The following is a 25,624-nucleotide window of genomic DNA, read 5'->3' on the forward strand; positions in this document are numbered from 1 at the left end:
GCTACGGAACGTGACTCAAGATTTAAGACTCTGAAGTGCCTTCCAAAATCTGAGCGGGATGGGGTGTGAAACATGCTTTCAAAAATCTTAAAAGAGCAACGCTCCGCTGCGGAAACTACAGAAACCTGAACCACCAAAAAAGAAAATCAACCTTCTGCTGGTGACATCTGACTGAGATGATGAAAATGAACATGCATTGGTCTGCACTGTTTTGGATTGTTATCGAGCAGAACCAGTCATCAGCATGGATGCACGTCCTCTGGAATGGTGGTTGACGCATGAAGGGAATATGAATCTTTAGCAAATCTGCCCCAAATATCTTGTGATGCCAGCTACAATGCCTATTCTCACTTTCAGGTGACATTGTAAATAAGAAGCGGGCAGCATTATCTCCTGCAAATGTAAACAAACATGTTTGTCTTAGCAACTGGCTGAACAAGAAGTAGGACTGAGAGGACTTGTAGGCTCTAAAGTTTCGGAGTGTTTTATTTTTGAATGCAGGATTTTTGTACATAATTCTACATTGTAAGTTCAACTTTCATGATAAAGAGATTGCACTACAGTACTTGTATTAAGTGAATTGAAATACATTTTTACAGTGCAAATATTTAGAATAAAGTGAGCACTGTACACTTGGTATTCTGGGTTGTAACTGAAAATATATTTGGAAATATGGAAAACATCCAAAATATTTATATAAATGATATTTTAGTGTTTATCATCATGATTAATCACGATTAATCTTAATTGCTTGACAGCCCTAATGGTTTTCCTTTTATAAATTTCTATAGCGCCTTTGCCTAGTTGTGTGAAATCAAACGGTTCTAATCACTGATATATAAGAAAAAATTTAAAGTGGCACCTAAAGATTAAAACTTTAAACATACGAATAAACATGCTTCCTTCTAATTAGCAAGGAATTTACTTTTCTGTAATAGGCAAAGTGGAGAAGTGCATAATTTTAAAACAATTTTAATTTAAAAAAATTAAATCAGAATAGTTCAATAACTGTAAATGAACTTTACACTATCAAATTTAGTTTTTTGCACATTTTCTGTAAATTTGTCTTAAGAGCCCCTTGCACACTCCCAACAACTTGAATCACAAAGTTTTTGAACAAAAACCATCTCTCATACAGTTTGGACAATGTTTATAGCATTATAAAATCATCAGAATCCCTCTTTAATCACTCACTACAACAGCAGCTATAAAGAATACAACATATTTAGGAGTACAAATAATGAGGATGTAAAACCATTTGTGCAAAACTGCATTATTTTTACTGTTTAAGATTTCAGGGAAGTAACACCGCCAGAAGCATGGATACAACAATCAAGACAAAAGTCAGGAAAATTTTACCTTCCATTTTCAAACATCAGGGATTATGTTATGGAGTAAATACTAGATGATAAAGAAAAGTCTGGTGGCACCATGTATAACAGTAATGGCAAGTGTCCTGGAGTTATTGCCAGTTGGATAGAGAGCTGATATAGGTAGAGGTCAAAGTCTTTCAGAAGTAGCAATCAGTTTGGGAGACCAACTCTAACATTTCTTTCCATGCAAGATCTATCCTTCCAGCATCTTTGCTTTGTAGGCTATTAATAATACACGTAAGACTAAGCAGTCTTTTATTGAGGGGAGTGCTTTCTTCCACGCATCTGAAATCTTTAAAATATCTGGATCATTGACTCTCTGGATTTACCTACTCCAATCCATTTAACTGCAAAAAAAAGGAAAGGATAACAAAATAGTGTGCACTGTTTTACCATAGAGGAATTCAAACTCTAAGCATGACATTCTAGTAAAGGAGAAAAAAAAAAGTTCTGTGGCCTAAGTAGAAGAATGTGTTGCACTGATAGTTGCTATTAGAGAATGACACTTTGCATTTCTGTAGCACCACCACATTCACACATCTTTAAGCACTCTGAAGTGCCTGATCTTGTGCCACCGACTTCAAATGGAGAATGGCCTAAAATAATAATTTCTCAAAACCCTTCTGAAATATGGAAATATCAGTTTTACAGATGTGGAAACTAAAGCATATAGAAGGTAAGTGATTTGCTGAAAGGTAACATTCTGTAACAGAACCAAGAATACAACTCATCTCCCAACTTCTAGTCCTATCCTTTGATCATAAAACCATCTTTCCACACAGTAAATAATTCGGTACTAGTTTAGGACAATAGTCTGCCCTCCTTACTAAGGAGTAAGATACTAAATCAGCGTAAGTCCCAAATGAAGTCAATAGACTACTCACAGATGAAAACACTGATAACATAAGGGTGGCAGAACTGAATCCTTACTATTATAATAACAGTGACTGAAAACAAAAGCTGAATGCAATATTTGATTAAAGTCCTACAAATAGGACTTTTCCTATTGCACAAGAGTTGGGTTTTTTTTAAACATGCAAACAGAACAGCGTGCATGTCAGTATTCAAAATCAGTTGGCAAATTATGATAACCGAGCACTGCAAATTTAGACTACACACATATACTGAAATCGTTGTAGAGGTTGATCCTCTTCTAGATTTTGCAGCTAAAATGAGGCTCAACAGCATTAAAATGTCAAAATACAAGAGTCACTTTAAAGCTTATAATTCTAGCTCTCTGGGTGTTCATTAAGTCCTTTTTAGCATCAGAAGGTCAAGGGACTTAAATTCAAATTATTTCTATTTCAGAGAGGTTTCTTGAAGCAGAAAAGTTTGCTTTACTTACCAGGAATACCAAGCTCCAGTTCTATAAAGCGAACATAGTTCTGTGCATTTACAGGCAGTTCATCAAATGTTCTTGCATTTGATATGTCCGTGTTCCATCCTGGGAATGTCTCATACTGAACCTCTACTTTATTTAAGACTTCCTGGTTTGCTGAGGAAACGAAGAATAAGTACTTATATAGAATCATAGAATATCAGGATTGGAAGGGACCTCAGGAGGTCATCTAGTCCAACCCCCTAGTGAATGTTAAATTATCCAGAAGTTCTACATATTTTTTACAGAACCAGTCATACAGCTAGAAGTCATTTTATCAAGCGTCTTGTTTATTGATGGGGAACCTCAGAAAAGGAGCTTGCGTAATATTGCCCGAGCTTGAGAAATACTGCAACCACAGTAGTGTGAAATTGTCCATAGTTTAAAGGAGGTGAAATAATGGGAATTCTCTTAATCAGCAGTGGATTTCATTGGCCTACATTATTTTAAACCATGGGTGTCTGTTCAAGAATACTGAAGAGCTTATTACATAGTAGAAAGTTCTGGTATGTTGAAATCGAACCCACTCTAACACAAATTCAGATTTAAGGTGACCGCCATCCCGTATATACCAGTATTTCACAACGGCACAGGTATTAAAAACAGACTTGTATATTGTTGCAAAATGTTGGGACTTATCTTCATTAGTGTGAGGGACTGCCAGAGGCACCCCCTGACTTCTAGTGAGACACATTGCAACTGAGATCAGCTGAGGCACTCGAGCTAGTAGCCCTCTGTATGAAACAGGAGAAGACTGTAGGTGAGACATTCTCAGTGAAGAGCCCTCATCTCAGAGGCTCACTTCCCCTATGAAGTTCAAAGAATCCAAGTCTGTTAACATTTAGAACACACTGCAACACTCCTATTTTCCATATCTGAACCCAGCTTCCCAGGTGAATAAAGGTGCAGTGAAGTTAATGCATGTTAGGGACTTCATTTCATATTCTTTTATTTTGAAATTTTATAGGAAAGTTCTGGATGTCAAAATAGATCAACTTAGAAGAATTACATCATGCCTTTTGGAAAAATAAAGCACATTTTAAAGAACTGCTCATGTATTCCCAGGTTTTCAGAAGAATTCAGTAAGGCCAATGCTGAGTGCTTTTGAAAACCCTTTAGTGTCAATCCAGCCAGACCTTTACCAGACAGGCCAACTGCCTTTGTTCTGTCCAAAAACCAGCAAAGTTAACTAAATATACTATTTGTCAACTACATCAATAAGAATGTGCTAGGGGACAGCATTAAAAAACAACAACCTACACTAACTAGATGCTCAGAATTCCTAAATAGGTACATTTTATTTGTCTGTTACTGGCATTACTTTGTTCTCTAGAAGAGGAACAAAAAATTTCTTACCAATAATTTCCTTTCTGCTAGCAATGTCTCCCACAATTCTTGATGTCTGGGCTGCTCTCCTCTCACTGCAGCTCATGGAGGCGGATCAGAGTTTTGGACCCGCATGTTCTGGCCATGCCCCCTTAGCTCCTACTTGCCTCCAGATGAGTTATTCCCAAGCTGTAAAACTTTCATAACATTATTAACAAACGTTCTAGAGATAACAAAAATAACTATGTACGTTAGACCAAGGAAGATGGTCTTATGGTAACAATTCTGCTTAACATCTGACTCTTGACTCATGAGCCATCCATGGTGAATAGAATTGTGGGAGATGATGCGGCTAGCAGAAAGGAAATAATCAGTAAGACATTGTCTGTTCCGCATCCCAGCATCTCCCACAATTCCTGACGTTTAGGAAGTAAAGAGCAGTGAACAGATGTAGAGAGGGTTATAGAAAAAGGTCAGAAAAAGGAAAATTGTATCCCTACCCTAAATATTTTCCTCAAAGGCCAAAATCATATCCGGGCAAGCACCTGCAGCACTTTCCTGCCAAAGGATGCCTCTACAGAGGACAGGATGTGCAGTGCGTGATAAAGGTGCATTGGACCTGGTGGCTGCCTTACAAATTTCCGTTGTGAATTCATTACCTCTTTCTGCCCACGAGGTCATCAGGGATCGCATGGAGTGTGCTCAGATTCCTTCTAGAACTAGGATCTCTGATGCCTTGTATGTTTCCACAATGCACAGTCTAACCCACCAAGTAGTAGGGGACTTGGAAGCTCCTAGTCCTTGGAATTTTGGCTGAAAGGATATAAACAGAACACCTGATCTCCTTATGGAGTCTGTACCTTTGAGGTACATTTTCAGAACCCTTTGGGCACCTAAGGTGTGCCACATCTCCTCAGTGAGATGCTGTGGCCTTCGACAGAATGAAGGTAGAATCACCTCTTGGGAAGAGCGGAAAGACCACCTCACCTTCAGGGAAAAATTATTTGAGTTCTGACCACCACCTTGTCCTCATGAAACATGCAGTAAGATTCCTGCATAGGGAGCGCTGATAGCTCCAACACTTGTCTGGCGGGACACGAAGGCTATCAGAAAGCAAGTTGTGATGGACAAATAAAATGCTGACATTGACATCAAGGGAACCACGGGACCCTTTGTCAGGGCTCTCTGTACAACTGGCCCACTTGGGAAAAGAGGTCTAATTGCTGGCTTGGATAACTGGATCGCCCTAAGCTATCTGGCTACCTGGGGGTTCTCTGCCAGAGAACTTGAGAATTATATGAATATCACACAATTAAGGGAAGACACCAGACATGCAGTGGTGCTAGGTTAGAGACCTTTGTCAAAGCCTTTTTGAAAAAAAGGCAAGAATTCTGGTTGTCTTGGATTTCTAGGGTTTGCTTCACATTCCTGGCATCAGCTGCAAAACTAGGTCCCAGGAGAGGAGTATGCTTTCAAGTCAGTACTCTTCTAGAAGAAAGAAGTGTTCTGTTGGCTTTGGAGGACAGACACAATGATACCACTGCTTCCCTTTCAATAACCAGGCTATTAGATGCAGCTAATTTGGTTACAGATGAAGAAGAGGACCTTGTGAGAGGATGCCTTGTCTCTTTGGGAGCTGCAGTGGTGGTCCCAATTTCAGCTCTCTCAGGTCCGAAAATCAGGTCTCCTTGACCAATGGGGTGTTACCAATATTACTGTCACCTGTTCTTATTTTATTTTCTAGGCCACCTTCCCTAATAATGAGAAGGGTGGAAATGCACAGAGGAGGCCCTATGGCCATTTGTGTGATTGGGTATCTGTCCTCAGGGAAGTTGGGGTCTATTTCCCTAGTGAAGTACTTTAGTCTCTTTGAATTCATGTGGTTTGTGAATAGGTTGGTCGAGAGCAGGCTGAATGACTGGACAATTTGAAGACTTCCTGATTCATGCACCACTTGGAGTGGTTCACCTTGCTCCTGTTGAGCCAGTCCTCCTTCTGGTTCAGATCTCCCTTTATGTGAGCTGCCCTGAGGGAGAGGAAAGAATGCTCTGCCCTCTGCATGATTTCCTTTGCTTCAGCATGTTGCACTGCCCTTCTTGTTACCACCTTGGTCATAGACATGTGACAGTGATGGTGGTGTCTGACCTAATCAGGACTGGTTTCCTTCTAAGCTGAACTGGAACATTTGTAGCACCAGCTTGACAGCTCTTAGTTCTAGAAGGTTTATGTTATAGGTCCCTTCCTCCAGGTTCCAGATGTCTTGAGCTATTTGGGACCCCAGGTGTGCTCCCCAGTCCTCCAGCCTGGTACTGGTTGTGAGGATCAGGGGAATCTGGAAGGCGTATGAGCACCCTTGCAGGTACTGCCCTAGGTTGACTACCATTTTAAGGAGTTGATCACCTGTGCCAGAACCCTTACTTGATCTTTATAGCATTCTGGGAAGTAGTACCATACATTTAAGATGAAGCCTGGAAGGCTTCTGATGCGTGATTGTGCCCAAGAAGGCTCAGTGCAATGGCTAGCCTCTTGCAGTTCTAAAACAATGTGAGAAAGTCTTGAATTTTCTGGAACCTCTCTAGAGATGGATGTATCCTTGCCATCAAAGTATCTGTGTCCATTTCCAAGTGAGTTATTTGGGTGGACAGATTCAAGGAACTTTTCTTGACATTGATAATAAAGCCATGAGCCTGCAGATTCAAGGTCAGAGACATAGCTCTGTGTGCAGCTGCTGGGGATGGAGCTCTGGTTAAGACGTCATATAGGAAGGGATACATGTGGATCCCCTGTGACCTGAGTTTGCTATGATTATCTCCAACATCTTTGTAAAGACCTAGGGGGGCGAGGACAAGCCTAATCAGAGATATTGATAATACCTCCTGCCATAAGCAAAGCTTACAAACCTGCAATGGCATTGTCTGATAGGGATGTGGAGGTATGCATCCACCAGATTCACTGAAGTCAGAATGGCCCCCTGGCCTGACATTGTAGAGGTTAGGGTCTTCATCTGGAACTTTGTTTTCTTTATCCACTTGTTGAGCTTTTTGATATCTATAACAGATTCCCCCGTACCACTTCTCAACAATAAAGAAGATGAAGTAGAACCCTAAGAATCTTTCTTCTCAGGAAACACTCTCTATTACTCCCATATCCAGGAGGTGAGAAATCTCATTCTGGATTAGACTGCACTTTATAGGATCATTCAAGATTGGGGACTCGATGAAAAATGGATTGGGTGGAGCCCATAACTTGAAATATTTCTGACTCACTATATATCTTCCTGACCCACTGGTCCATCCATGGTCAAAGTAACCCATTCCTCCAGGGCTTTCTTCCCAAGCCACAGTTCCAAGCCTTTTCTCTGGAGAACCTGCTGTCTTTCTGCTGTTATTTCCACAAGGATGAAGGCTGAAAGGAATGCCTTTGCCTGATGGCCAGCCTGTACTTTCTCTCAAAAGCATGGTGTGGCATTCGAGAGGACTGTTTAGATCTTGCGGCATTGTCTGCCACTACCTTGTCTAGCTTCTCTCAGAAGGCTTCCCATGAATTTGGCAGAGCACTGAACTTGCTTCAAGTGGCTATCCATCTTCCAGGGATGGTACCATAGGAGGCACCTGGTCACTGAGCTGGAGGCCATGGCTTTGTCCAAGAATGTCATTGCTTCTTGACACTGTTGCCAGGGAAGCTTTCTTTAAAACAGAGCCAAAGTCAGGGTGATTTTGATACTTGAGGGCTCCGAGATCTTCCAGTCAGGAGAAAGATGCTCTCACAAAACAAGCAGCTGCTAAGAGTGTCCTGAGGGAGGCTGAGACAACCTCAAAAATCTTTGCGAGAAAAATGGAGGCAACTCTCTGTGGGGTCTTTAGAACTCCACTTCTAAGGGGATAACTATATATTTAAACAGGGATACGATGCAGCATCAACCTTTGGTATCTCCGTAATCAGGACTTTTGGTTCCTGAATCTTATAGAATATAAGATCATTTCTGTTAATGTGCTTGCCCTTGTCTGGCTTATCTCATTCATTCTCCTATACTCCTCCTTTGAGGAAGTAATTGGGAATCACAGCCTCAGGAGGATTTTGAGGGGAGAAATTTGCTCAGGGGCTTACTCTTGGAATTGGCCTTTAATTTCTCAGGGGGAAAAGCTTTGCCGAGTCTTTCCCTGGTCCTGATTGGAGACACAGTCTAACAATTCACCATTCTCTGTGGAGGAGGGGAAGGAAAAGGTGTCAGAGGAGTCATACCTTTTAGATTTTCTACACCTTTCCCTACCATTTTCCCACTTTGATTTATTAGCTTTTTTAGCTTGCTTTGAGAGCTTACAACCTCTGTCACAGCTTTGGGGAGGCCTTTTGCAGCTAGCCATGCTGAGACCCTGAAATCCTCTCCTGAGAGCTCTTTCTGAGTCCTCGCCTGCTGGGTCCGATTCTGTCATGGAAGGGGAAGGGGAACCCTTTCCAAAGCCCTCCCGGCCAAACTGGGAAGGATAGAGAGAGTGCTTCTGAGCTCTGCTTCTTTTCCCAGGGTGCTCTAGACCAATTTTAGAATGGCGTAGGGGGGAGTGAGACACTGCAAGTCTGCCTTTTGTTCCCCAGGGGGCCCCTGGGGCTATCCAGAGTTGACTGAGGTCCTCCTCATCCTTAGAGTTCTTCCCTGCTCTGCCCATAGACTCCTGGTCCATTTTTCCCACGTTGGAGCTGCAGATGCTCAGGTGGGTAGAGGAGTACAATTCAACATCTGCTGAGCTTGCAGTCTCACAGATGGAGCACCATTTGGATTTCATTTGTTGCTTTTCAGACTGCTCTACTATATCTGGAAGGTGCAGAGGACCCAGTATGGAGCACTGCAGCTGATGTTCCAGGTGTTCCAACATCTGGCTAAAAATGGCCTGGGGGAGTAGGGGCAGGGAGGAAGATCACTATTCACTACTGCCCCAAATTTTGACAAAAAAGCACCCCCTTTAGGCAGATGTGAAGGCAGCAGCTGTAAAAACCGCCATCCATATGCTGCCACAGAGAAACAGAAACTAGAAGCAAGCAGGAGTTGAGAGGGGGTGGCCTGACCATAAAGGCTCTAAAACTCTGATCCGCCTCCATGAACTGCAGAGAAGAGCGCATCCCAGATGTCAAGAATTGTGGACTGCAGAAAAAAAAAAAAAAATTCAAAACTATACTGGAATAAGCTGATCAATAACTATCCAAAGGAGATATTTAATAATCATGAGATAAAGTCATCAAGTAGAGTTTCTAAGCCTTTTCTTTAAAACATTTTGTATCACATATCTGTAAGTCATCACATATGTGGTAGTGATTTCCTTATACATGATTCATGCAATTACATTCGATCATCTCACCTGCTACTAATTAATCTTTACCAATACTACATTAAAACCCCCAAAGCAGCTTCAAAACATTCTTCAGGTAATAACTTCTGAGCTTTAGTACTAGAACTATACACACACTAAAAAGTGAAAATTCCTAGCTCTCTCATTCCAGGGATAGACACAGCCATCAATATCTGGAGATATTTTTCCATGCATAGTAATATTGCATTTTTAAGGTTTAATACTATTTTGAATAATTTATAGTATCTAAATGTATTAGTTCCCTCTGAGACTTGTACAGTTAGATTCATGTAATAAATCAGGCTGAATTAAAGGTAGCAAAATAATAAATAGTATCAAGAGTAAAAGAATTAGGCATTTTAAAATTATTTTTTCTGCAAAATATTTGGCAGCTATAAGAGCTACAGGATGCAGTGGGAATGCCTTTTAGGCACTCGTTGAGATGACATGTATGGCTTTGGCACTTGTGCAATCACAAGCTCATGAGGCACAGAAGTTTTATCTACATGTACACCCTTTTCAAAGTACTCTGAACACTTTATGACCTCTCAACACAGTAATTATAAAACAGACTCACCAGGAAAATGAGGTATGATTTCACCATTTAGTATGTAAGCAACTCCAACTTTGATTTCTGGAAATACATCCAAGATATCCAATTTTGTTACAGCCAATCTATTTTTTTTTTTAAAGAAAAACAAAAACAAAAACAACAAGCCCTTCCTCTGTTAATGGCATTTTATAGACTCTGAGTTATTGGGCTAAAACTTAACTACATTTCTTTCCACTTGTCACATGCAAAATTAAGCTCCCAAGCAACTATGAATCAAATCAGGAATAATTTTAGTATGTTTAATAACCGGAAGTTGAAATTAAAATTTCTATTGTTTTTCATTGTTTTAAAACAAAGTTCAAGTCAATAAAGAAAGATACAAACAAGAGAGCTGTTGGACTGATACCAAATCTATTAAAATAAATGGGAGCCTCTGGACCAGATCCTGAATTATGCCCTATTTCACACAAATATGAAAAGATCATAATTCAAGGGACAGATTTCCCCCTCTTAAACAGAATGAATTGTCTACAGTTTTAGTGGAACAATTACAGTGGACGTGAAGCTGGATAGGAGTCAACAGTGTGCCCTTGTTGCCAAGAAAGCTAACGGCATATTGGGCTACATTAGTGGGAGCATTGCCAGCAGATCGAGGGAAGTGATTATTCCTCTCTATTCAGCACTGGTGAGGCCACATCTGAAGTACTGTGTCCAATTTTGGGCCCTCCACTATAGAAAGGATATGGACAAATTACAGCAAGTCCAGCGGAGGGCATATGGGGTTGAGGCACATGACTTATGAGGAGAGGCTGAGGGAACTGGGCTAATTTAGTCTGCAGAAGAGTGAGAGGGGATTTGATAGCAGCCTTCAACTACCTGAAGGAGGGTTCCAAAGAGGATGGAGCTAGGCTGTTCTCAGTGGTGGCAGATAACAGAACAAGGAGCCATGGTCTCAATTTGCAGTGGGCAAGGTCTAGGTTGGATATTAGGAAACACTATTTCACTAGGAGGGTGGTGAAGCACTGGAATGAGTTACCTAGGGAGGTGGTGGAATCTCCATCCTTAGAGGTTTTTAAGGCCTGGCTTGATAAAGCCCTGGCTGGGATGATTTAGTTGGTGATGGTCCTGCTTTGAGCAGGGGGTTGGAATAGATGACCTCCTGAGGTCTCTTCCAACCCTAATCTTCTATGATTGTAATTACATAGGTTGCTCTGTTTACTTTTTGACTTTTAATAGTCACATTAACATCTCTCACAGAAAGCAATAGGACAATTACATAGATTGAATGAGATGAAAATAAATGCTGTGAGCAAAGGAGCCAAGAAGGGTAGAACAATATATTTTATGATCACTTCCATATTTTGTTATTTTAAATGTGTGACTGACAAATTGTGAGTTAATCTAGTGCGCTAATTAAAAAGTCCACAAAAAACTTAGCTATACATCAAATGACTTCACTAAGTAACAAATATGTGGTGATAGCATTACTTGATTTTGGATAAATTTAGTTCAAACGAGATAAAACAATCCTGAGGTCTAATGCAGTGGTTCCCAAACTTATTCTGCCGCTTGTGCACAAAAAGCCCCTGCCGGGCCGGTTTGTTTACCTGCCGCGTCCGCAGGCTCGGCCAATTGCGGCTCCCACTGGCCGCGGTTCGCTGCTCCAGGCCAATGGGAGCTGCTGGAAACAGCGGCCAGTACGTCCCTCGGCCCTCGCTGCTTCCAGCAGCTCCCATTGGCCTGGAGCAGCAAACCCCGGCCACTGGGAGCCGTGATCGGCCAAACCTGTGGATACAGCAGGTAAAACAAACCGGCGCGGCCCAGCAGGGGCTTTCCCTGCTTAAGTGGGAGAACAAGTTTGGGAACCACTGGTCTAATGAATGGCTTCTAATATATTTGTTCAGCAAGCTGTTATATAACAGAGCTGAAATTAAACATTAAAAGCACTATTCAAACATGTAACTAGATCAGGGGTGAAAGTAAGGGGGTACCGGAAAAAGGTAGCCGCCAGCACTGGCCTGTACTGCTGACTTTAAAGCACTGCCACGGCAGCGCTTTAAGAACTCTGCTTAAAGCATTGCTGCGGCAGCGCTTTAACATTGCTGCCCCTTTTGCACCCCCTGATCGGTGGCCATGCCGGGTCCCTACCAGCAGGGCTGCCAATGGGGTGGCGCAAAAGGGGCAGTGACGACCCGGCAGGGCCGCCGCTGTGGGGGGCGCAAAAGAGGCAGCAACATTGCTGCCCCTTTTGCCCCCCAGCCGCCGCCGAGGAGTGCGGAAAGAAGTAGCTGCCCCAGGGCTGCGATTTAAAAGGGCCCTGGGGCTCCGGCTGCTGCTGCTACCGCAGCAGTGCCAGCCGGAGCCCCGGGCCCTTTTAAATCACTGCTGGAGCCCCAGGCAGCCCGGGCCAGGGAGCGCAGATGGACTGGCTGGGGGATGCTGACCCCCATCCCCGCCCCTTCAGCCCGAGGTCCCGCCTGCCCCTTTCAGGTTGGCCAGAGCAGCCCTGTACCGGTAAGAGCTGCATTTTACTTTCACCCCTGAACTAGATGCACAGATAACATTTAAAAAGTTGCCCAGATTTGGTTATTTGTCCAAAAGTAGGCAAGGACAAGGAAAATGAATGGGAAAATTTAAATAAAGATTTACATCTACACTGGTCCATCTTTTATGCTAGACAGTTTCATCTAAGCTTTATTTCAGTGCTCCTTGATTTTTTTAATTAAAAATTTCTCAGAGGTAATTTGCAGTTTTAAATTGAAAATTTTGTATTTATTTAAATCTACTCCTTGGCATCGAGTACCATTGGCTATTATATACTAAGGCTCCCCAGCTCTGGAATCATGAAGTGCCGGCAGATGCAGTTTTGTTTTGTTTTTAAAAGAGGGAGGAGTGGGAGAGAAGTGCTAAGTAATGTGAACCAAATGCAAGCAGTTCTTGGAATTGCATGAATAGCGAGTCACTGTGCACTTTTATTAGGGAGACAGGTAGGGAAAACTTTAAAAAGTTATGTGAATCACTGAAATATAGACAGATAACACAAATTCCAGGGGGGTGGGGGGAGGAAGGTATTTTAACCTCCATGCAGTTCTTCTGTACTTGTATTTTTCAGAGCCATTTCTGCTGCTAGTTGTGTGTTAAAAAATTCTATGTCATGGGGAAGCAACTCCGAAGAGTGGGGACAGGGAGAAAATGAAAGATGTGTTCAGAATATCAGGGAATCCCATCTGAGACTGACAAGATATGATTAAGTATATTTTTTTAAAAACAACTTGCAAATTTGTGATATTTCCAGTGTCTTCTGACATTAGCACTCACTATACACTATACTGACAAGTAAGACTAATATTAAAGTGTTAGCCTATTTCTCATGGCATACAAAAGCTGGAAACAAGTTTAGAAAATGTACATGTTGGAGTGTAGACTGAGGTTATTTTATACCTTTACACAATTGTCATAAATATAAAGGGAAGGGTAAACCCCTTTAAAATCCCTCCTGGCCAGAGGAAAAATCCTCTTACCCGTAAAAATCCTCTTACCCGTTAAGAAGCTAAAAGGTAACCTCGCTGGCACCTGACTAAAATGACCAATGAGGAGACAAGTTAATTTCAAAAGCTGGGAGGAGGGAGAAAAAACAAAGGGTCTGTGTCTGTCTGTACGCTGCTTTTGCCGGGGACAGAACAGGAACGGAGTCTTAGAACTTTTAGTAAGTAATCTAGCTAGGTATGTGTTAGATTATGATTTCTTTAAATGGCTGAGAAAAGAGCTGTGCTGAATAGAATGACTATTCCTGTCTGTGTGTCTTTTTTGTAACTTAAGGTTTTGCCTAGAGGGATTCTCTATGTTTTGAATCTAATTACCCTGTTAGGTATCTACTATCCTGATTTTACAGAGGTGATTCCTTTATTTTTATTAAAAGTCTTCTTGTAAGAAAACTGAATGCTTTTTCATTGTTCTAAGATCCAAGGGTTTGGGTCTGTGGTCACCTATGCAAATTGGTGAGGATTTTTACCAAACCTTCCCCAGGAAATGGGGTGCAAGGGTTGGGAGGATTTTGGGGGGGGAGACGTGTCCAAGCCACGTTTCCCAGTAAACCCAGATAAAGTTTGGTGGTGGCAGTGGAAATCAAAGGGTAAAATAATTTTGTACCTTGGGGAAGTTTTAACCTAAGTTTTAACCTGGTAAAAGTAAGCTTAGGAGGTTTTCATGCAGGTCCCCACATCTGTACCCTAGAGTTCAGAGTGGGGAAGGAACCTTGACAACAATATTTTAGTGCAAATATTCAAAGTATTTTAGGACAATCAAATATACCTTAAAACGCTACATTGGACCCAAAAATGAGAAGTGTCATATACAAGTTCTGCTCTTTAAAAAACTTAAGTATGGAAAATGGAGGTATCATATATATTGTTCACAATTCACTATCACTTTGCACACACACACACAAAAAGATGAAATCAATTGCCAAGCTAACTCGCAAGGTAGGTAACTTTTTAGGCTGATTAAACTTTTATAGTGTTCATTTGAATAGAACCATTTTCTACCAGTGCTGGTGAGAGTTTCAGAAGAATTACTTACTAGGAACTATACAATTTGCTATAATCCATGTTATGCTACATATGAAAGCCAACTTGTCAGCACCACAGAATACTCACGCAGTAAATCCATTAATCATGTGGGCGTATCTGAGTAACACAAGATCCAGCCAGCCACATCTTCTTTTTCTACCAGTGGTCACGCCAACCTCCTTACCTCGTGTCTGCAGCAATTCTCCAATTTCCTGATGGAAGATTTTCATGTCTATTAGCACAGTTAACAGAATATTGTAATAACCTTAAAGTCCCCCCATGATGCACAAAGCTATCCACCAAGACAAAAATACAAACCAGTACCTTTACTATTGCTAGTGTTTTGTTTTTTTTAAATATAAGAATGCTAATTAAGCAAGCCATTTTCTCAACACTGCATTTTCATTCAGCTACCTACTTCTTCACAACAATGTTGTGAAGCTTAAAGAAGTCTGAGATACTTGGCAACCAGTGCTGCAAATTCAGCTAAGGATCAAAATGGCAAGCTGCTTTTGGTGCAGAATCTTTACTCCTGGTGGCTTGCCTTTTTACAACTTGACCTTCATTACAATTTTGCTGCTGGTGCATGTGACAGAATAAAATTAATCTTCCTCTCTGTCAGCTTTAACAGTTCTGCAGAACTAAAAAATACGCAACAACTTTATAAAATAAGCACAGATGGATCACTGCACCCAGGCAGCAGATTTGTTAAATGAGAAAGTTACTTTTCTGAGCATAGCTGAATTTTAAGGCAAAAAATGCCACTAAGTCTCACACAGAATCTGATGCTGAGGATAGTTTTGTACAGGCCACAATATGCCCTTAGCTTTAAGCAGTATTACTGGCTAAACTTATGAAACATATCCAGTATTTTCCCACTTGTTGATCATATGAGTAATGCTTACGTTATCTTGTTCTGTAGGAAAGGCACCGATTCCAACTCTGGTTGTATATGCTTTTACAACTCCATATACTTCCCCAACATTCTGAGGTGGCATACCCAAACCTGTGCAAACGCCTCCAACTGTACAATTCGAAGAGGTCACAAAAGGATACGTCCCTAATTAAAAACAAAAACAACCACAACAAAAAAAATAGAAGAGAACTGAAAAGTGCTATCACACTTTGAGAAAGAAACACACACTGGACCTTAAATTATTTTTTCAAGTTAACCAACCTGGTAATTTCATACCTATTGGGAAGAGCTCATTGGTGGATTTCGTAAAGCTATGAAGAACACCAAAATGAGTACAGTTTGCAGTTAGGTTCTCTTTTTCATATTTAATAAATTCCTAATTTTCTTCTGTGCAATGTGCATTCCTGCCCCACTAAAACCAACAGGAGATTTACCACTGACGTCAATTGGCACAGGATCAAGCCCAGATAGTGAAGCAACTTTGAAGGGACATGCAAGCCAAAAATTGGCTTGCGTCACCAGAAAGTATTGTCTGTGTCTCTACTACATAATACATTCACACACAGCAAAAATATGAAGATTTTGAAAGGAGACTGAAGGCATGTCTACACTGCACACCACTGGCATCAACATACGTGTAACTACAAACTGCAGCGTCCACACTCCTGTATAGCTACATATGGCCATGAAAGGCTCTGGTGGGGAGTAGACAGTTGGGAAAGGCTTTGGAAGTTCCCCACTGCGGGAACCTTTCCTCACCACAGGGAGCTGCTGGAGCCTTTCCACACTGTCTGAGTCTTTCCCTGCGGTGGAGGGCAGAGAGACACTACATTGCTATGGAGTGGCACTGCTTGGGTGCATAGAGAGCTGTGTAGGATACATACCCTAATGGTTCAGAGATGTCTTCAGTTTTCTCGCCTAAGCAATGCCTCACTGTCTACACTACTATTTATACCTGTGTTATGGAGGTGTGGAGTGTATGTACGCTACATGTCGCTGTAAGAAAATGCAGCACAGATGTACACCCTGAGAAAACACTTTAACATCCAAGAAAATATAGGATTTGCTATCTCAAATGTAGAGGTATAGCATGGAGAAAGTAGTTCTCTCAGGTAGATAGTTTTTTTACTTACATGGCTTATGAACTATCTTTAGTTTAATAAGCTCACAATAGCCTGTAATATTGCATACGTTGAAGTATTGTAGTAATTTACACTAAAAATATCTTGTCATACTGTAAAATAAATGTATATAGAAAGATCATCACTGCTAGGTAGCTCAGTTCTTTTCATAAAGTATTTTCACAGCTCTGCTCTACAACTGTGAGCTATGAAATATGACTTTTATAAATGCTAAGAAAAGCCCATAGTAATTTACTCAGCTTTTTAACAGGACTGCTATATGTAAATTAACTAGTTAATTGCATGTGATTGGTTTAGCCAACTATAACACCAACACCATTCAACAAGTTATTCTTAAAAATCAAATCAAGGGCCAATTCCTGACCTCATGTGTGAATACTTTTACTGACTTCCAAAACACTTTAGAAGAATTTCCTAAATGTAATTAACACCTCTTTTTTCTAAGACCCAAAACTCAAAGAGTGGTTTGATTTTTGGGGGGTGGGGGGAGAGAATTTTAGTATGGAGTCAAAATCTGACTTAAAATAGGAAGTCTAGTGCTTCCTCGTAATACAAACACGCATTTTCCACAAGAGCACCTATGCATGGCACAGCCACTAGACATTTTCCCTTCATGGCACATACATGCCACCGTGTTTCTCAGAAAAAGTTATACCTACCAAAATCAATGTCCAGTAATGCTGCATTTGCACCTTCTACTAAGATTTTCTTTGGTGGTCCATGTAGAGCCTCATGTATGAAATAAACACCATCTCTCACCATTGGTTTAATCCTTTCTATGTAGCCCTAAGTAATACCAAATAATTTTTAAAGATTGGTTTTAATTAGTAAGTTATAAATCCAGAATGATTAGGTGTACAATATACTCTAGTTATACGTTGCACTATGACAAAGCCAGCCAGAGGCCTTATGAGTACTGCTCTGCCATATAAGTAACCAGGTTAGATTTGCAGTCCAAATGCTACTGCCCATACTGACAACCCACTCATTCCTTTGGCATAGAGGAAATGAAGTGGGGTACACATTCAGAAATAATCCTTCATAGACAATTCTAGAAAGATACTGGGCTTTCCTGTGGTGCTGGTCATCCCCCAGTTCTATTTGATCAGAAAGATGTGAGGGGCACTGTGTGTTGGTAATGGAGGCCAAGGGCAGAGATAATGGATATGAGGATCTCTTCCCACAAGGACAAAAAGCAAGCAAAAAATGAAAATCTAATCCAAAAATTCTTAAACACAGCATTTTGAATATTTTACAAATACAAATCTGAAAGACCAAATTAATACTCAAACATGTAGCTAAAAAGAAACATTTTATTACATTCAGCAACTTATTTGCAAGTGTTTAAGACTTCCCACAAAAGCCAGTACTCTGAAATTCCATTAGTGACAATCTGGAACCCATGGCCTAATGGCTCTATATTTTTATGCTAATGGAGAGAGGGGTTGTCTTACTATTACCTATCAGGAACTAAGCATTTTGTAACATGCAAATTAGTACTGAGCATACGTCCTGTCCCCCCTAAGTATAAATAGATGCTGTCCCATACTAATGACTTGGTTTACATGGAGCACACAGCTTTACTCTTTCAACATTTTAGTATACCACTGTAAAAAGCACAATAAATACAAGTCACTTCCCCCCAGGCACTGTGATGTTTTTATGTTTCCACTCCACACAGTAAATCGTTGATCTATTGGCTCCCCCACTCCCACCGCCCCGAATATAGTGCATATGTAAGTATAAAAAAAGGATTACAGACAGGTAATCTTCAACTTCAACATGTAACTGATTCTCGATCAATAGGGCTCATAGAATTCCACAGATAAAAAAAGTACATAATTTTACAGTTAACTGGAAGGGAAGAACTCCAAATGCTCCACTCTTCAACTTATCTGTGTGTCAAGAAACTGGGTCCAATGATAATCAAGAAACTGCTAAAAGGATAACTTTTTCTCGTGGATGTTTGGAAATAAAGTCTGCTCAAGTCTCTTTAGAATTTTAACAATTAACTGCAGTGTTCAGACTTATGTTCTCAATTCTCTCCCTGTTCTTCATCATAACAAATTTGCTTTCAAAACCCCTAATTTTAATGCTTACTTTTTTGGCTGATATATGTTAAGAAACTTGAGGTGACATTTGTGTTCTAAGCACCCAATTCCTTTTTAATTTAAAATAATCTTCCTGAAGTAGAATGTGCCAACAGAGCACAAAGTAAGACTGACAGTCTTCTTAAAATAAGAACTAGAAATCTATTTAACAATTGATATATTATCAGACATATGTGGGTTATTTATCAAAATAGAAACTCACATAAATGTTTCATGATCTGCATTCTAGGGATTCACAATAAGAGCACATACAATTAAATAATTTGTTGTAACACAAATAGTTTTACCTTGAGTTTTTTCAATTCCCCTTCAAGGTCTATCTCTAAGGTTGGATATATAGCTTTGTACTGGTTAGCTAACACTTTGAACCTGAAAGGCAAAAACAATTCTTTCATAATTTTACTCAGCAACATTTTAAGATTTCATTTGCCACCTCTTGATATAAAGTTACTTTGTGATTACACTATTAAAAGAAAATTCAGATAGATGCATCCAGTTAAGACTTTCTGGAATATAAATTAGATATTTACTGGAACATGCCAAAAATATACCATTAATATAATTAGGGTACTGTTAGTCTAAAGTTATGCTTGAAAGGTTACATTTCAAATATAAACTAGAATTACCTCTCAGAAAATTCACCGAAATCGGAAACAAGATCACACATTCTGAGGCCACTTCGAGCTGCTTTAGAAGAATACACTGGACCAATCCCTTTTTTAGTAGTTCCCAAGCTTTCAAAAAAGTAAAAGTCATACATATTACTCTCAAAATGAGAGGACAAAGAGCTAATTTTAACTGAAGTGACAACAGACACAGGACTACATTTAAAATATGTATGTGAAATCTTTCAATAAACACTAGAAAAGACCACTACCACATAGGAACAAGAAGAACAGGAACATTGCTCGGTATCAGAAGAGGACATGCATAGACTGAAGTTTCGGAGATATGAAATACCTTCAAGAATTAATTGGATTTGCAGAACTGCTAGCATCTGAAAAATTAAGCAGCTAGTCTAAAACAAGAAGGTATCTAAATTGTTTCTCCTGAAACAATGTAGGACTGACACTAGTCTTCTTTTATCTGGAAGCAGAACTGCAAAATACAATTATTTGTCTCCACTGCTTTCAGAGAGGAAGAACAACAGAAAAACCTAGACCTGATCAGAAGAATGAGAAACAAGCTAATAAAATGGTAGTCTGCATGGCACTCGTGGCAGTTATATAATCGAACAGATGGTATACTGTATTGAGAGATTGCAAAGCAACTTTATTCTCAATTTCCAATTAGAAAACAAAACAGGGCTTCAAAAAAATCTACTCTTGTATTAAGTACATTGATATCTACTGATGAAAAACTATTATTCTAAATGTATTATTCATTGGTTATACAAGACTTGAATTTTGGCAAAATCTGATGACTTCAGCAAGGATTCCTCAGATACAATTTTGTCCTAATTTTTAATTCTAAAGTCCTGTCATGACATTTCACCAAAATGAATTGTTTTTTGTTTTTTTTTTAAGTTTTAAAGGCATTTCTGAGAGGCATCATAAGAAAGCTCACCTAAAATGGGCTTAGTACCTGTGTCTAAACCATTCTAATTGGACTAATATACAGCCACAATATACAGCCTTCTGAGGCATCATCCACTGTTAATTGGATAGGGACATTAATGTTTAGGCTTCTAAATTCACACCAGTATTACTTTTGTGTGCCCAGAAGTGCCTGAAAAACAAAACTGGTCAAGCCTCTGAAAGTTTGCAATGTAAAGTTAAGACAGGACAAAACAAGTGAAATCAGTAAAAAGATTAAGGATGAATTTGGAGTGAGAAATAGGGGAAAGGGAGCACAAAAGTTACATAATACAATGTTAAGTTTGTAGGTAGACAAGATGTAACACGAGCCTTTTGCTTATCAATATTAATATTCTTATTACAAATTAAATAAAGCTTAAAGTGAATTTTGAGGGAGAGCAGACTTGAGCAAAGGAATGGAGGGTATGTTAAAAGGGGAGAGGACAGAGTAGATGGAGAGGGAAAGAAACTGGAGGCTGGCAGACACGATCAGGCCAAGAAGATGAATGGTTTATATAAAGCCATTGCATTTTCTGATAGAAAACAGTTCTGGGATGTCTAGTGTTGGACCCGATGCAGGAGAGGGAGGTTTTTGGAGTTCTGTCCCCAGAAAGTACAGTGGAGAAGACAGCAGTTGTTAGATGTTGCTGGGACTTTATGTCCTCTGTCTGTGTTAGGAAAAAGGGTGAACAGGCTATTGTTTTATTTATCTCACAAAAGCTATGGGATTTGTTTTTTGGTGGGCACTCACTGGAGTTGAAATGGGAGGAGGAATGGTGGAGAGTGGAAGACGGGAAGAGTAGGGAGGCTACCCTTGAAGGATGTGCAGATCTTGCACTTACTAGGAACATGGGTATCACACAAAGAGCAGAGCCACTGGGAATGCCTGTCTCTGATCAGAATAGCCACACAGCAGAAGAAATGGCCCCTTTTTAATCCAGCATTCCCATGGAAAAAACAATAAAAAAGAGAGACAACCCAAGAAAGGGAAGTTCTAGCACTTCTAGTTAAATATATCAAAGAATAAAAGGATTTCTTTTTTTTTTTTTTTTAAAGAGAAAAAGGAAAAAAAAGGAAAAACTAAAAGGTAAGAAACTATAAACAATCTAAATGCTAAACAGGTAACAGACACGTGCTGCAGACTTCATCTCAGGCCAATGGCAGTTGAGAAGGAACTTAGGGTGGTTCACCCATGCAGCCCCATATAGCCTTGTCATCCTTGTCACAGGGCACAAGGATGTATGTGGAGCATGCACAGTCCAGGCACCACTATCAAAAATCTCTGATCAAAAGATGCAGGCATACCTAGGCGGAGCAGGTGAGTACACAGACAAATGGGAGAGCACAAAGAAACTGAGATAATACTGATCAATATGATAGGCAGGAATCTCAGTAAACCAGCTACCTTATAGTTAAGTTTTTTGTAGGTACCACAACAGATATGAGTTTTAAAGATGGATTTGAAAAAGGACAATTAAGTGACTTTGCAAATGCTTACACAAAGCTCCTCCCATTTGCCAGGGGCAGAATAGGAGAAAATGCAAAGGTACTCATTTGAAATTTTAACAAGTGGGTAACAAAGGTTGGCATTATTGGTAGCATGGAGGCAAAAGTCAACATCTTGACAGCATGAAAGAGATGATAGGTATATTGTTGGTCACTATCAATCCAGACTAGATTCAAACCAGCAATCTAAGTAAACTTTTGTTTCTTCTGTTAGCGTTGAGACTGGATCCCTCAGGAATAGATAACAATACTGTCTTCAGCCTCAGGTCACAGAAAATCTGACCCCTAAATATATTGTATTTTATTACTCACTTAACTAAAATAGTGAGAATTTGACAAGCTTTGTTTCACCATCAGCTTGAAGCATTACATGACTGCTGTGAGATTTCTACAACATATATCACCAGAGTGATACAAAACAGAGTGAAAGATCTTAACACTCAGATTTCTTGTTTGTAAATTAAAAAGGAAAATTAAACTAATATGTAGTTTGTACTGTTAATTTCTTTGAGTGCAGATTAACACGGGGAAAATAATCATTTATTGGTTAGGTAACATAAGCCATTCTATTGGAGTGTTCTATGTTTGCTATAGAGAGGTTCTCTCACAGCTAAGTGAGGATCAACAGTGTTTCTATTACAAATGTCATCTTGCAGTGATTTGTAAGTGGGCCATAAAAAATTGTTCTTAGCTAAAAGTTAGCATGCAGATATCTGCTCATAAAAAAAAAAAAGATTTTTTTAGTTTGCTTTTTCATTCTTAAATGAATTGGAAATGAGAGCTAGCTAGCACTGGACAAAGACAAGCATGGAGTTTTCAGCGTGACCATGGGCAGAAGTAACTGAAATCTGTTACCATCCAATAGTGGCTTATGTGCAATGAGATTGTCTCAGTGCATTTCCCTGAGCACAAGTGTCCACTTTATGAGGTCAGTCATGAATGATCCCTTTTACTGGCAGCAACAGCAAAGAGTTACTCACTCATTCGTCCATATAGACAAATCTTCCAAATCTGGGCTGAAATATACTGGCACCTTAGAAATTCACATAATATATTTATTTTCATTTGCAGATATATGTTATGTTGTTCACTCAGCCAGCTGCTTCCATCCCAGAGCTGGCAAGTTACAACCTAATCAATCACAAGGTATTTTTGTAAGTTTCAGTAAGTTTTAAAATTCATTAGAAAGCTCAGATAGAACAGAGATAGCAGGTGGCATATAATGCACAGCATGAACATTCATGTTTCATGTGCACTTCTGAACAAAACAAAATTAATCAATGATACTTCAGTTCTGCCAGTCTTCATAATTTCTCAGTCCAGGAGACAACACTACTCAAAGATGGCTCTTTAGAAAAAGACCTAATTTAAGTTCTGGGAAGCGTCAGCTGTTTTGTCCCTTTCTGTACCAAAAATATTGTGGTATGACCCATACTTTAAGACTGTGATCCTATTATTTGTCATTGGTGGGACACTTATGTTAAGATATTTCTAAAAATGAACCCCGGAAAACTTCATGCTACTTTATCATTATTTTATTGTCTTTAGGGTTTGTCAAGCTTTGAAAACTGGATTTTTTTTTTTTGTTTGTTTTAAACTTCATACTCCCATATTTTCACACACAAAAGAAAATTACATACTTCTTTCCTGCTTGCTCTTGTCTTTGTTGTTCTTGAATGCCATCTGCAGCCTGATGAAAGTCAAATACTAAGGAAATTAAAGAAAAACTCTTAAAATGCAAATTTGGACAAGACTACATGTGCAACAATTTGAAACTGAAATTAATGATATCCACATGATTTTTTCTCAATTTCTTTGAGTGCAGATTAACATGGTGAAAATAATCATATATTGGTTAGGTAACATAAGCCATTCTATTGAAGTGTTTTATGTTTGCAATAAGAGAGGTTCTCACAGCTAGCTGAGGATCAACAGTGCTTTTTTTCCTACATGGAGAACAAAATGGTGAACTCCAACTAAGAAGCATGCTGTAAAGTTTGGAGCCTTCTTCCTTTTTGTAAGTTACATCTTCTATTTTGAATGGTCTTCAGTAGAAAAAAGAAGCCTCTGAAGCATCTAACAAGTCTGAAATTGTCTTAGTGTTCTAATTGCCAAATACTGTACCACAGACCTGTGTATGCTTTAAGAAGACTTTCAGAGAGTAATTAGCATTTATTCCAATTTTATACTTGTCCAAAGAAGGAGGGAAAACACTATACAACCCAAAAAACCCAGCAAAAGATATTTAGTAACAAGTCATATGGACAAAGAGCAAGTGAGACATTTTAACTAGGGCTGCCAAGCGATTAAAAAAATTAATCGCGATTAATCGCACGCTGTTAAACAATAATAGAATACCTTTTATTTTAAATATTTTTGGATGTTTGCTACATTTTCAAATATATTTATTTCAATTACAACACAGAATACAAAGTGTACAGTGCTCACTTTATATTTATTTTTTATTACAAATATTTGCACTGTAAAACAAAAAACTATTTTTCAATTCACCTCAGAAGTACTGTAGTGCAATTTCTTTATCATAAAAGCTGAACTTACAAATGTAGAATTATGTACAAAAGAAACTGCATTGAAAAATAGAACAATGTAAAACTTTAGAGCCTACAAGTCCACTCAGTCCTACTTCTTGGTCAGCCAATCACTCGAACAAAGTTGGTTACAATTTGCAGGAGATAGCGCTGCCTGCTTCTTGTTTACAATGTCACCTGAAAGTGAGAACAGGAATTCGCATGGCACTGTTGTAGCTGGCGTTGCAAGAGATTTACATGCCAGATGTGCTAAAGATTCATATGTCCCTTCATGATTCAACCACCATTCCAGAGGACATGCTTCCATGCTGATGATCGGTTCTGCTTGATAACGATCCAAAGCAGTGTGGACTGATGCATGTTCACTTTCCTCATGTGAGTCTGATGCCACCAGGAGAAGATTGATTTTCCTTTTTGGTGGTTCTGTAGTTTCCGCATCAGAGTGTTGCTCTTTTAAGACTTCTAAAAGCATGCTCCACACCTTGTCTCTATCAGATTTTGGACGGCACTTCAGATTCTTAAACTTTGGGTCGAGTGCTGTAGCTAGTTTTAGAAATCTCACATCAGTACCTTCTTTGCATTTTGTCAAATATGCCCTGAAAGTGTTCTTAAAACGAACATGTGCTGGGTCATCATCCGAGATTGCTAGAACATGAAATATATGCAGAATGTGGATAGAACAGAGCAGTAGACATACAATTCTCCTCCCAAGGAGTACAGTCACAAATTTAATTGACACTTTTTTTTAAACGAGCATCATCAGCATGGAAGCATGTCCTGTGGAATGGTGGCCAAAGCATGGAAGGAGTATGTTTAGCATATCTGGCATGTAAAAATACCTTGCTCCGTCGGCTACAACAGTGCCATGAGAGTACCTATTCTCACTTTCACGTGACATTGTAAATAAGAAGTGGGCAGCATTATCTCCCGTAAATGTAAACAAACATGTTTGTCTTCGCGATTAGCTGAAGAAGAAGTAGGACTGAGTGGACTTGTAGGCGCTAAAGTTTTACAAATGTTTTGTTTTTGAGTGCAGTTATGTAACCAAAAAAAAAAAATCTGCATTTGTAAATTACACTTTCATGATAAAGAGACTGCACTTCAGTACTTGTATGAGGTGAATTGAAAATTTTTGTTTATCGTTTTTACAGTGCATTTATTTGTAATCAAAAATAATAATATAAAGTGAGCACTGTGCACTTTGTATTGTGTTGTAACTGAAATCCATATTGAAAATGTAGAAAAACATCCAAAAATATTTAATGATTTACAAATGATATTCT

General features: G+C 39.4%; 1 protein-coding gene across 1 annotated transcript in view; it reads right to left on the reverse strand.

The window, feature by feature from the left end:
* Positions 1 to 1,047: 1,047 nt before the first annotated feature.
* ADSS2 (adenylosuccinate synthase 2) overlaps positions 1,048 to 25,624 on the reverse strand; it is a 46,922-nt gene continuing 22,345 nt past the window's right edge. The window contains exons 5-13 of the mRNA XM_077813484.1: positions 23,433 to 23,499; positions 19,336 to 19,443; positions 18,997 to 19,078; positions 17,258 to 17,384; positions 15,446 to 15,600; positions 14,628 to 14,752; positions 9,997 to 10,094; positions 2,719 to 2,868; positions 1,048 to 1,720 (exon numbers count right to left, since the gene is read on the reverse strand). Coding sequence (XP_077669610.1) covers positions 1,668 to 1,720; positions 2,719 to 2,868; positions 9,997 to 10,094; positions 14,628 to 14,752; positions 15,446 to 15,600; positions 17,258 to 17,384; positions 18,997 to 19,078; positions 19,336 to 19,443; positions 23,433 to 23,499 — 965 coding nt within the window. The 3' untranslated portion in view covers positions 1,048 to 1,667. The remainder of the gene's footprint in view (positions 1,721 to 2,718; positions 2,869 to 9,996; positions 10,095 to 14,627; positions 14,753 to 15,445; positions 15,601 to 17,257; positions 17,385 to 18,996; positions 19,079 to 19,335; positions 19,444 to 23,432; positions 23,500 to 25,624) is intronic.

Source organism: Eretmochelys imbricata, chromosome 3 (genome assembly GCF_965152235.1).
Source record: "Eretmochelys imbricata isolate rEreImb1 chromosome 3, rEreImb1.hap1, whole genome shotgun sequence".
NCBI classification, from domain to species: domain Eukaryota; kingdom Metazoa; phylum Chordata; order Testudines; family Cheloniidae; genus Eretmochelys; species Eretmochelys imbricata.